Source organism: Rhipicephalus microplus, chromosome 3, assembly GCF_043290135.1.
Source record: "Rhipicephalus microplus isolate Deutch F79 chromosome 3, USDA_Rmic, whole genome shotgun sequence".
Classification (NCBI taxonomy): Eukaryota; Metazoa; Arthropoda; class Arachnida; order Ixodida; family Ixodidae; genus Rhipicephalus; species Rhipicephalus microplus.
In genome coordinates this window covers 133,700,269-133,714,072 of record NC_134702.1, presented here as the reverse complement: position 1 = coordinate 133,714,072, position 13,804 = coordinate 133,700,269, and the positions used below count along the sequence as shown (strand labels likewise).

The following is a 13,804-nucleotide window of genomic DNA, read 5'->3' as shown; positions in this document are numbered from 1 at the left end:
AAAAAGATTCGTCACGCATTTTGCGGGCCACAATAATCATGAGAAATTTTGGCTGTTATAACTCCCGTCACTTCTTTCTCCCTCATAGTGATGTCAACTTTTCCAGAAAAAAAGAAGTGCGTTCATTACGCGAGTAAACACGGTAAATAACCTTCTTTTGCTCCTACATTAAAAGCTATGCACAAGTTTGCACCACCACATTATAAACGTTATGTGGGTTCATTGAGTAAATACGGCAAATCACCTTCTTTTGCTCCTATCTTAAAAGCTATGCACAAGTTTGCACCACCATATTATAAACGTTACCCATGCACACTAAAAGCAACAAATTTGCATTATATACACTTTGGCATTTGGAAGACCAGCATTGCATAGGCTGAATATTCATACAGCAAAAGTATTTGGTGGAGGCATGGGTCACAATTTAGTTCGACATTTTAGCTGGGAAAAAAAAGAAGCACAACACACAGTAGTGTTTTTAAGGCAATGACAATGATGTAATATTTAATGCCTAAGACAACATTTCCTCCTACTTTTATCATCCCTTGTGAAATTCCGGTCAACAATTACCATAGTATTTATTGCCATTACGATAATAACTACCATAATGGTTACCACCCCCTATGGTAGCCTTTCACTCCTTTCAACTTTTCATATTTTACTGTGTATAACTTGCATCACAGATTACAACAGACTGGGGAAAAGAAAATCTGAGTAAGCCATAGAAACCGACTATAGAAATCCAAATTAAAAAAAAAAATCAAACACGCCAACACCCTACCCCTTCCTTTTGAAACTCATTAAAACTCTCCAACACCACCCACTCTTCGTGAAGGTTGAATGCAAATCCCTAATTCAAGCTAGGTGTTGACTGACTGTTATTTCATTCGACTTCGCCTCAAACAGGCACTATTATATTGGCATGAGCCTACAGGTACTGGTTGCCTGCTGCTCAGTGTGGTGTCCGAAGTGACAACCTGCAACATACCAGTATTGGCCTCTATAAATTTTCTAAATGTTACATCTACAGTTACGCATTGTTCCGATTCAGCCACTGCATGCAGTAGACTCGTTACATGCTCACAGTGGGTGCCTCCGTTTCTGCAGCCACTTCGTCCTGCTGAGGCTTCTTCCAGAGGAGCTTGCGCTTCTGCATCTGTTCCGTGTACTTGAGGGCACTCACAGCTGTCGGGTTGTAGTAGCTGTACAGAGAAGACATATGCAAAGGGCTCAGACATTGCCAATAGCTAGACCACACAACTTGCACAAAGCCGTTTTCGAAAACATGGAATTGCATTTTATTAATTAGGAATTACATATCTTGGTGCGGCCAAAGCCATAGTTATCGAGAAACCCTGTGCTATCGACTTTACCCATAAAGGGACTGTTCAAAATGCAATCATTGAAAGTGCGCCAGTCACATGTACTGTATTGACTGGTGTGATGAACGCGCTTTTTTTTTTTCTCGAAAAATCTAAGCAAAGTTAGGGGGTGCGCTTATTACGCGGGGTAAATTTTATGAAAACTTTTTCATAAAAAAAGAACAAAAAGCAGTAATGCAAGAAAAAGTTAGGTCGCTTAGCCTTTTGCGATTTGCATATTCGTACTCTGTTTGAAAACAGCTTCTTTGTGCACACTCACGGTGGTGGGGGGAGGGGGGGGGAGGTTCACAGGAAGCAACCAATGTGGGTTGGTGCATACCAATGGGCAGTTTGGTGACCTTCACTCCCTGTGTGCTTATCATCTGCCATGTCTCTACACACTCTTGTGCCACCATGGGCCACAGATAAACCAGGAAGTGCCTCCCACAGATAGATGCAAGCACAGATAGATAAGCAATAGACATGCAGCAAGGCAATGGGTGAAGGGGGGGAGGGAGGGGAGGTGGTTGAGGGCGGTGGGCAAAATAATAAAGAACAGAATGGTTGAGGAGGTGCCAGGTGTGGCTTAGCGGAACTGCAGCAGATGCGTTTATTACAGATAAAAAGAAAATCAATACAGCTCAGGCGAGAGGGGAGGAGAGGAACAAGCCAAGGTGGTTGGGGGGGTTTGGCAAAGTAATAAAAAAACGATAGCCAAAGGGTGAGGAGGCGCACTTAGCGAGACTGTAGCAGATGAGTGTAGGGTGTGTGTTTATTACGTGGGGGAAAAACAAATCAAAATTTTGATGACTGAAGTTGGGGGTGCGTTTATTATGGGAGTGCGTTCATTACGCGAGTAAATACAATATTTCCACGCACTACGAACTTCCAATAACTGATGCTCTCTTTAATTGTCGGTTTCTTGGTAATCAGCCATTTCTGATATGGCAATGTGATCTTGCATCAAGGTCGCTTATCATTTCACAATGGCACATTCAATTTGCAACGTGATCGGCAAGCACAGTGTTTTTTAGCACTGGCGAATTCCAGAGTTTGTTAGGCTGTCCTCGGCCACTCCAGCACATATCAAGTGTCTCGATGACGTCTTGGGGCCGCCAGATCTTCACCCGGCAACACTCATACCAGCCTTGCAATATACACAAATACAGTACACTACTGATTTTTGAGGAGCCAAAATTTTCAGGCACGCTCTTTCAAATTCGGACGCTTTTACGGCACTGCCACAAGCCCCATGAACGTCAATTAACTATATTTACCGCACAATAGCCGCCACCCCAGTTTGGTTGAGAGAAATCAGATTAAAAAGAAATTTCCACACATAATACAGTCAAACATACGCTACAACAAAACTGACAGGGCGCGGGAAAAATTTCGTAGTGAAATCGAAAATGTATAGCTGATCTGAGCTAGCAAAACAAAGAAATGTTTATACTCAATAGTCAAAAAGTGTCCACTGCTTCCTACTCTTTCTTAGCAGCTTCTTTCCCATGCATAGCGAGGTTATGGTGAAAAGCATGCCGAAACAACGCCTAAAACCACCTTCGTGAACGAATTAAACAGTTGCATTAACACAACGCGAGCAGCTGTCCGCCGTCAAAGTGTATCTGACAACGCCGAGATGGAGGCAGGGTATCGTGGAACGGTGACTTTTGCCTTATTCTATGCCATTCTTATCATCCATCACTCGCGGCTAGCTGACTGTTGATAATGCGGACTGATTAGTTACCACACTGGCCAAGCGGCAAACATAATGATAAGCATCGGAATCTGAAAAGGCATCGTTCCGCGGTTGCATCCAGCAGCTGCATGAAAGAAACCATGGACTGAGCTTCAGCTTCGGATCTTCTGCGGCTCGAAAGCAAGCCAGTGGCAGAAGCAGGGCTCTCTGTGAGCCAAGCCGTCTCATTGGCATCACTATCGAGCAATGGCGGCGCCCATGCTTGCTGAACAGCAGCGGTTTCTGGTGGTGCTAATGCGTGTTTTAGAGTTCATTGACGAATTTTCAGACTCTGAAAATGCATCGAGATGTAAAAGATTGGGTTTACTGCATAGCAATACCGAATTTACTCGCGTAATCCTTGCACTCGCATAATTCTTGCACCCCCCACATCGCCCAACAAAAATCAGATTTCTTTTTTTCCTCGAGCAATTATCGCACCCCCGAAAACTGATGCAATAATGTCGTCTGCACTTTCTAGCCACTGATGATGATAGCGCACACCATCTGGCGCCATCTCTTAAGCATCAAGTGTACTATTGCATATAAATTCAATCCAATTCAAGCCAAGCCAAAGTGGCCAGTGCGCGTTGCGGCGCGTTTTTTATGTTGTGTCGGTTATCTTGTCACGTTACGAGGCGATACTGAAGCTGTACGGCTGCTTTCAAGTTGCAAGTGATAGATCATGCACTTAAGGGGGGACGTGCCTTTCAGTACGAACTTTCTTGTTTCTGGTTAGATCTTGATGAAAATTGGCACAGAGACTAAGAATGACCTCATAATGCTTCCATAAAAATTTCAAAATGATATCATGAAAACTTTCTGAGAAACAAATAACTTCATTACTGGACCTCATGGAGCAGCTGGAGAGTTTAAAAAATGACATAGAAAGTTGGTAAACACTGTGTGCAGAGGTGAATGTATGCTCTAGGGGGCTGGGTTTTTCAAAATAATTTTTTTGCAACACTAAAATTTGTAGTTCATGTTTTCTCCACTGATACTTCAATGAGCACATTAGCACTACAAACAAGAAACCCTACCAAAAATTTTTAAAAGGCTAAATTTTAAAAATAAAAACGCAGCCCCCCTGAAGCACAGTTCAAGGAGCATTACAAAAAAAAAAAAAGAAAACAGAATCAAAATCTGTCAAGTAGTTGCGAAGATATCTGCTCCACGAGCTGAGCAACATGCCAAAAAAACAGTATTGAGAAAACGAGGTACAAAGTCTTGAGTCACGGTTTACATGCCTAATAGGCACCAGGGTTGTAGTCCTTAGTGTCCTTTGCAGTGCGGCATCGCTTGGCCATCTGACCTTTAGCCTGATGAGCTTTCGCAGCCTTTTTTTTTTCCACATGGCATCTTTTTCGGCTGCTCTACGAAGTGCATGGCGTCCAGGTTGGAGACCAAGAGATGTGCAAAGTTGGGTGTAGGCATGGAGGTTCCCAGCATTATACCTACAGATTGCTTCACTGACAGTAGTTTCTGCGGCTATCAATGAAGCATGCTCTTCTTTGGGCAGAATTTACCAAATAATTGAGTGCAGGCTTTCGGCAGCATTTAGAGTTTTTTTGCCCAGGCACCGCGCAAGGAGCTGTGGGTCCGAAAGTCGCTGGTACACAGGCAGCAGGGCAGCGGCAACGTGTCGTCCCAGGTGGTACTTATGGGGTGGCTGCGGTTCACCTTTAGCTTCTGCAGCCCGGTGTCTGCACCAGCTATCAGGACCTGGTGGGCAAAGTTCGTGGTGTTGATCCTGGTCAGTCGAAGTGGTGTGGTAGAATGTAGCCATGACCGCTCGCTGCATATCCTCCACTTCAGCATGCTGCCTAAGGGCTTGGCCATAATAGTCAGTCTGCTGCTTGATCAAATTTTGTGTAAGGCCACCTTTTCCGCCGATAGGTTGGTTTTCTTGCTATTTGTGACGATGGCCCGCAGGGCTGTGCCCATCCTCTTTTTAACATGATTGATACAATCTTCTTTCTTCAGGGGTATAAAACCGTAAGTCTGGTCCTGACACAGAGCTAAGAAAGTGCGGCTGTCGCCATCGCAAACGATGGTTGTGTAGCGCAGGTCATTTTTTTTTAGTGAGCGCCGAAACAGTATGAGGGCCGCTTCGACTTCCATTTGGCCCGAGTTTGCCTCTGTGTTTTTCTGGCAAACATGTGCTTCCTTCCATTCACTGCAGCCGTCGTCCCCTTCTTTGGGGCCCACAGCACATCCATGACAGTAATTGGACAGGATAACACTGCCAAGCACTAATCCAGTGTAGAATTCAATGACCGTGCCCACGCCGATGTGGGACGCGTGGCCGCGTGTCATCCACGTCCCGTCGTACACCACCGTGACATTCTTGGTGGGTGTTCCCTCCATTTGGCTGTACACATTGCGAACGGCTGCAACAGCGTCGCAAAACACACGTGCCGCGACTGCTGCGCCAGCAGGCCGAAATTCCCCCTTGAGATGCCTTTGAAAAGTCTTGTGGTGAATTCCCATATGTGATACATTCATCACAGACCAAAAATCACTGAGTGCAGCTGATCCCTTTCCAATAGTTTTTATAGCTTGCATGGCCCGAATATTTACTTCAAATGACTTGCTGTTTTCCATTCGCGGCGACGACCACGCATTTTTCGCGTCCGCGTCGCAAGCAGTGCAGGTGAGCACCATCTTTACCGCTAACCCGTGCTTAGTTCCGTGCTTCATCTTGAGTCCCGGCTCTTTGCACTGCGGGCACAGGGCACTGCCAAACAGACCATTCAGGGCCGCGCGTTGCACGAGGAAAAACTCATCTTCGTCTTCCGTTTCGATGTCGCTCTCGTCCCCTTGATCCATCAGTGACATCTTGCGCTCCGTCGCAGACACTGCTCTTAGGGACTCCTGAACAGCCGCGGCGCGTTCGCGAGATGCTTTCGCTGACACGAAACGAGGCTCTAATCGGGCCCGAATCGTGCTACTGGTGGTGCTGGTAGACAGCCTCGCATCCTCGCGCGAAGTACTTTGCTGAGCATCCGCGATGTCTACATCCTCGCGCGAAGTGCTAGGCTTAGCATTCGCGGCGTCTACATCCTCGCGTGAAGTGCTTGGCTGGGCATCCGCGATGAATACATCCTCGCGCGAAGTGATAGGCTTAGCATCCGCGATGTCTGCAGCCTGCGCGGAACGACGAACGGATGTTTCCTCAGACAGCACAAAGCACTGCTCCACAGGCATATGAACAGTTTCGTCGATGCTCGCGGACGATGCTCCGTGCGTGCTTGTGCTCAGCTGCGAGTCCTCATCGTGCCGCACGCCGTCGTCGCTGCTCGCAGAAGTTGCCGGACTAAATTTCTTTTTCACGATCGGCGGCTTCGGCTTACGAGCACCAAATCGCTGCGCAGTCTTGCGTTTCTTCTTGAACGATCGCCGGTCCATGATCGCTAGGTTACGTGGTTGCGGAGATATCGCGGTTCGAAAAACGTCGTTTTTTCGCAATTTCCATGAAATTCATCGCCACCCTAGCTTCGATAAAATTTTTTTACGTCATTTCTACGCTGTTTTCAGGGACGAAACTTCGAAATTAGATAGAAAAGGGGTCACAGAATGTGAAAATGAGATTTTCAGAAAATCGATTTTTGGCCAAATTTCGCGATGCCAAAGCCGCTTCCCCCCTTAACAACGGCAACAGGGCCGCCCTTCGGAGTCTACGAGTTTTGTGTTCGCTACTAGTGACGGCAGCTGAAAGCCCCTAAGACGCGTTGGGCCTGTTGTGTGCTTAAAACTGGAATTGATGGTAAACTTTATTTCTTCAGAAGTAAACTGCGGACAATTCTGTTGAATAGCCATCAGCCCAATACTGACGTTCCGCGCATACCTTTTGAAGGCTCCTGTTGAGCGACGAACGCTACCGCTACGCTCGCGAGCTTTGCGTATGGTATTCTAATTCTCGACTATTTGCTTCCACATTTGTGTGTCAAATAAATCTTGTCTTGTGTTGAACCTTTGCTTTTATTGTTGAGGTAAGTTTTAATTAGTACTTCTTAAAGCTTGCTGTTAGTTGCTGGTGTGAGAATCCCAATTTGCGGCCACTTCGTTTTCTTTTTCGCTCTGTATGTTTTCGTAGAAAGTTTCCCCACGTAATTCTTGCACCCCCCAACTTTTCATCGGTTTTCCGGCAAAAAAAGTGCGAGGATTATGCGAGTAAATACGGTAAATATCTAAGCCTGAAAATGCATCGTGAAATTTCATTGAAGTGGGAAAACAAAAGAAAAAGTGTTCGTTGCAGCGACAATACAGTCAACTGCCGATTTTCCGGACCCTCTAGAGAGCGGAAAACCGTCCGAAAAAATAAAAAACAAAATGAATCATTTTACTGACAATTTTCAATGCAAGCAAAAAAAAAAACACACACCATTTTGCTAATATTTCTCAATGCAAGAAAAAAACGCACCATTTCACTGATATTTCTCGGATCAAGAGGGTCAAAGTGGAAGTAAGTACCAGACTTCCGGAACTCTGCCAAAGCATCAGTGGGGTGGTGGCTCTGAAAAGAGCCGCTAAAAAAATGCATGCAGCCGACAGCGGGTGCCGTCAGGGCAGCCGGTGTTAGAGCTGCAGTGGCTTGAAAAACTTGTTGATCCTTGTTTGAACGGCATTCGGCTTCCATGTGATCACATTTGCCTCGATCTGACCAAGGGTGATGTCATCACTGTACATCGATGACAGCGTCATCAATGCTCGCATCAATTCGGCGATCGTAGGTGGCGCAGGCGTTGGTTCCTCTTTTTCGACATCGGAGTCGTCTAAATCCGCCATAACCTGACTGACTATTTCGTCATCGGTTAGCTCTGCGCAGAAGTCGAGCTCATTGTCAGCGTCGACGAACCGCTCAAAAGTTATTTCCGTGGGCATGGAAGCACCAGCAGTGCGGAGGTTGTTGGTTATATCGTCCATGAGAAGGCACAAGTCAGTCACGCTGTCGCTTTCTTCAGGCAAGTCTGCTGCCTCTGTGTCGAGTACGAAGCCCGCGTGGCGAAAGCACTTGCGAAGGGTGTCTTGCGTTACTGCCTTCCGCAAGCATTCCGACAGCAGACCGAACTCCTTGCTCACGTCAGCCTGCGATCCACCACTCTTCCATAACTTAAGGGGGGACATGGGTCTTGAAACAATTTCGCTTACTTTTTAAGCAAACTTAACGAAACTTGCCAGTCTTGTTGCTTTTTTTCTGCTGATTTGAAATATGCAATTATTTTTTCAATCAGCCAATTAGTTCTCAAGATAATTAGAGGTAATCCGCCATGTTTTTCCGTAACAATAGAAAAAAAAGTATTCATCAAAAAACTATAGTCTGCATATGTCAGATACTAGAAACACTGGTGATTGCAACATAGCAAGCAGTTTTTTGACTAATTGCTTGTAAGAGATTCTACAGCTAACTGAACTTGAGCACTTGAAATAGTGCCACCAGTCACCCAGAAATAAAGCAAATTTAAAATTTGCTCGAAAGAAATTTCAAAAATCTGTTTGCTACATTTCAAACACCACCCCATTGGCTTTGTCCTAAAAAAAAAATTATAGCTCTATCTACCCGCAGTGCTGAGATATTGCTTCGGCAAGCTTGCAAGAAGTCAGAAGTTCAGCTTTTGAGAAAATGAGCAAAAACACAAAATGTCAAATTTAATGAGAAACACCAGGAAATATTTACATGCTTACACTAGCAAGTGCCTAGTATCCACCAGGAACATAGTCCTTTTGACCTTTGTCAACTCTGAGGCGCTTTCCCAGGGCCTGCTTCACATTTTCAGCCGACACATGCTTTCGAGCAGATGCGGTCATCCTCTGCTTGTCCTTCTCTGCCAGGCGTTTCGAGTTTTGCCGGCCAGGGGTCAGGCTGAGCTTTTTGAGGATGCCTGTTGCAGCTCTTGTATAGCCAGCATTGAACTTCATGACGGCCTCACCGACAGCAGCCTCAACAGTAAACAGTGAAGCGTGCCGCTCCTTTGGTGCAAGCGCCCAGATCATGGCGTGCAATTGTTATTCTGCGTCTTGCCACGCTGGCACCGCTCCAGCAGCTTCCTATCCGATAAGCGCTCGTAGACAGGCAGCAACGCTTCACACACATGGGCGGGCAAGCTGTAGCGGTGCTTTGGCGGCGGCTGTCCTTTGGCCTCGGCTGCATTTTGCCGGCACCACGAGTCAGGGCCTGTTGGACAAAGGCTGTGGTTGGGTGCATCATCACGTGAAGTGACATGTAAGTAGGTTGCCATAACAGCCCTGTGCGTTGCATCTACATTCCCCTTGTGGGACTTCAAGGCCCACCCATAATATGATGTCAACTTGTTGACCAAATCTCCTGTGAGTCTGCCCTTGCCCCCAAGGCCATGCCCCTTGTGCTGGAAAAGCAGCTTTCGCAGGTTTGTCCCCATGCGCTTCTGGACGTGGTTGACGCAGTCCTCCTTCAGGATGTCCATGTAGCCGTACACCTTTTCTTCCTGCAAAGCGAGGTAGGCCCGACTGTCTCCGTCTGACAACACGGTTGTGTAGTGGAGGTTGTGTTTGAAGAGATACCTTCGGAAAAGGATAAGTGCGGCCTCAACTTCCATTTCACCAGCTTTCTTGCTAGTGTTTTTTCGACATTAGTGGTTTTCCACCCACGTTTGGTACGCAGGGTCGTTCTCCTTAGGCTTCTGCTCACAGGCTGCACAGAAATTGCTCAAGACAACATAGTCCAATACAAACCCTGTAAAAAGCTCAATCACCGTTCCGACGCCGATGTGGGAAGAATGTCCGCGAGTCATCCAAGACCCATCATAGGAAACGGCGATGTTGCCAGGTATGTTTGTACCGAGCTCGCGATAGAGCTCTCGAACGGAACTCGCGCACTCGGTCATCAGCTCCTCGGAAGCAGAGGCCACTGCAGGCGTCAGTTTTTTTTTTCACATAGTTTTGCCACGTCTTCGTGTGCAGACCCCGGTGCGATATATTCATGGCAGAACAATGTCGTTGAGCGCCGTTTGACGATTGCCGGTGCTTTGCATTGCACGCGCTGCGAGGATGTTGACGCTGAATGGGTTTATGTTTTGGTCCCCGGCCACACGCGGCGAACTCCACGCTGACGAAATGTCACCACAGTTGACGCACGTAATCAAAAGCTTCACAGCCAGACCGTACTCCCGATCGCATTTGCTGATATTCACATCACCGCCGCAAGTTTTACACTTCACGCACCTCAACAAGTCATTCACACAGTCTAAGCTGATGACGACGAAGCTCGCGTTGTCAGCCGAGTCGGCCGCGGCACCGTCACCGGCAGCAGCCAGGCGATCTTGTTTTCGCGTCGTTGCTGAAATTGACGCCAGCTCTTGTAGCTTTCAGTTTCACACGCTGGTGGAGCCGTTAGGCCTACACCAGCCGGCTCAGCGGCGGCGATGCTTGGCGCTGATGACCGGCCGTCCTCGACGCTCGCTGCTGGTGCTGCCCGACGCTTCGTGGTGTTAGCGATGAGGCTTTTTTTTCTTTTCTTTCCGAATCTGTGCACTGAGTGGAACTTTCCCGCTCGAGACGCCGACGCACACCGCTCCATCGTTGATCGCAGAATTCAGGATTGGCGCCGACGGGGGCCAACAAAGCGCGCACAACGCAGCCAGAGCAGACGCCACAAGCCGACTTCAGCCAATCATGCTCTGTGAAACGGTCACGTGCACTAAACAACCAATCGTAGCATGCGTTTTTACTCTTTTTTGATGGTGGTTTTCTCCCCAACCAATGAACGTACAGAAGCCACAGTGGCGGGTATTTGAAGGCGATAAACTGCTCTTTCGAACGATACCAAAATGGCCGCGAGTGCAGCTGTGGACATGGAGTTACGAATTTATAAAAAACTGGTTTTTGGTGTCCGGAGCTGCGCGAATTCCGCACGCGCACGGGCTAGAAATTTAATATTACAGCTAAAATATTGATCGGAGAGATATGAAAGTCAGTACACCTGTAAAAAAATACCTGTAGTTTCTGAAAATGCTGTTTACAAAAAATTGCTTTTATGGCAATTTTTCGGCTCCAAAGACCCGTGTCCCCCCTTAATGGCGGCTTTCTTGATGATGATGATATATGGCGTTTTTTGGCGCAAGGGCCATTTGATGGCCAAAGAGCGCCAGTTCATGAGACAGGAATGTGGACAATGGTTGTGATTAGCGGCTGTATAAGGGCCATAAAATTCCTCGCAGTAAAGCGGATAAAAACATACAAGTAATAAAATCATGACTATGCCGTGAAAGGTGTGCATGGTGTGAATAGGTGACAAAAGTTGGTGATAATGAAAAACGATGGTGGACATGTGTGGCATTAGCACAAGTACCTCACACGTTAGTACCCTTGCGTGCAAGGGCCGTGAGGCAAGTGCTTTCCTGTGTAGCCACCGCAGCAAAAACCTCTCTAGAGAGGTCGTGCTACGGTATGCCCGGGTATATAATATGAAAATTATGAATTTCCTTTAAAAATGCTAATAATGATTTGTGACTAAAAAGCGGTTCCCTACCGACGAACATTGCAGGGTGTAAAGGTATATGTTGTCGGTAGGATAGTGGGAAGTGTTGTCTGCTTAGAGTGTCTAAATGTTTACATTGAATTAAAACGTGAAGAACTGTTAATGCCTCACCACATTTATCACACAATGGTGGATCACCACCGGACAAAAGATGTGTGTGTGTCGTGTATATGTGTCTTATCCTGAGTCTTGTTAGTGTTACCTCTGTTACACGCGATTTTGATACTGGTGGCCAATGGCCAAGGTGTGGCTTGATAACGTGTAGCTTGTTTTGTGTGTGTCTATCCCACTTTCTCTGCCAGTAGTCCCTGAGCTTTCGTTTGAGAGACGGCTTAAGATCAATGGGCGGGATCGATACGGGTGTAGTGGCACTGATTTCGTGGGCGGATGCAGCTAGCTGATCCGCCGTCACGTTGCCTTGAATCTCTCGGTGCCCTGGCACCTAGCACACTACAACATGTTGGTTGAGTGTGTAGAGTGTGCATAAAATAAAGTAAAGTGAGACGAGGACAGGGTTTTTTTGTTCTTTAAGACTGTGCAGAGCCGTTACCACACTGAGGGAGTCTGTATAAATTACTGCTTTTTGTATTTGCAATTGTTTTATGTGCCCAGCTGCCACAAGTATCGCGTAGGCTTCCGCTGTGAAAATACTTGTGCCTGGATGTAGAGGGCCAGCATCCGAAAAGGAAGGGCCAACAACAGCGTAGGACACAGAGGAGTTGGACTTAGAGGCACCTGTAAAGAACTCAGGACGTGTGTATTTGTGTTGAAGTTCCAGGAAGTATGTTCGAATATGGGCAATAGGCGCATGTTTAGTAACTTCTAGGAAAGACACATCGCAATCTATAGTCTGCCACTGCCACGGCGGCGGGTATGCTACAGGAGCAATTAAACTGTGTTCAAGTGACACTCCAGTTTCCTCAGCTAGACCCTTCAGGCGAACTGAGAAGGGCTGCCCCATCGAAGGCCTGTTTTGAAACAGAATGGAGCTCGACAAGTCAATGATAGTAGAGTATGAGGGGTGCTTCTTGTATGCCTTCACCTTAAGAAAATAAACAAAGGACATGTAGGTTCTTTGCAGATGAAGCGACCACTCATTTGACTTAACGTAAAGGCTTTCTACGGGGCTAGTGCGAAAAGCACCGGTAGAAAGGCGGATGCCCAAATGGTGCACGGGGTCCAGCATCTTCAACGCACTTTGGGTCGCAGAGTGATACACAATGGCCCCATAGTCTAAGCCGGTGCGAATGAGGCTTCTATACAGATTCATGAGACATTGCCTGTCACTACCCCACGTAGTACGTGACAACACTTTTATAACATTCATGGCTTTTAAACATTTTGTTTTTAAATACTTGATGTGCGGTACGAAGGTCAACTTGTTATCCAAGATTAAGCCTAAGAATTTATGCTCCGCATTGACAGACAGACGTTGACCGTTCAGTTTAATGTCAGGTTCTGAGTGCACGCCTCTCTTTCGGGAGAACAAGACACAGGTGCTTTTTTCTGGGTTCAGCCGGAATCCGTTTTCCTCTGCCCATTTGGACACCTTGTTTAAACCTAACTGAACCTGCCGCTAACACATTGCTAGGTTGCATGACTTAAAGCCAAGCTGGACGTCATCTACATATGTGGAATAAAACATGTTGTGGGGAATGGACAGGTGCAAGGAATTCATTTTGATAATAAAAAGTGTACAACTAAGTACACCACCTTGCGGTACTCCCGTTTCCTGCACAAATGTTTGGGAGAGAATACTGCCCACACGGACACAGAATTTCCGATTGGACGAGTAACTCTCGATTATGGAAAGCATTCTACCGCGCACACCCAGGTGAGACAAGTCTCTTAATATGCCGAAACGACATGTTGTGTCGTAGGCCTTCTCGATATCGAGAAACACAGAGAGGAAGTATTGTTTGTGGGCGAAAGCGTCTCGGATCTGTGCCTCGATACGTACCAGATGGTCGGTGGTGGATCTACCCTCTCGAAACCCGCATTGGTATGGGTCGAGCAATTTGTTTGTTTCTAAGTAGTGGAGTAAGCGGCAATTAATCATTTTTTCAAATAGCTTGCAGAGGCAGCTTGTTAACGCTATAGGTCTGTAACTTGATACAGTAGAGGGATCTTTTCCCTGCTTCAAAATTGGAATTATAACAGCCTCCTTCCAGGAGGAGGGGATCACACCCG

General features: G+C 46.7%; 1 protein-coding gene and 1 pseudogene across 1 annotated transcript in view; both read right to left on the bottom strand.

Annotated features, from left to right (window-relative positions):
* The window catches only part of LOC119185403 (uncharacterized), a 55,524-nt gene that overhangs the window by 14,542 nt on the left and 27,178 nt on the right, over positions 1 to 13,804 (bottom strand). The window contains exon 5 of the mRNA XM_037434435.2: positions 1,085 to 1,202. Within this exon, the coding sequence (XP_037290332.2) occupies positions 1,085 to 1,202 (118 nt within the window). The remainder of the gene's footprint in view (positions 1 to 1,084; positions 1,203 to 13,804) is intronic.
* Positions 4,220 to 6,629, bottom strand: LOC142803934 (uncharacterized; annotated as a pseudogene).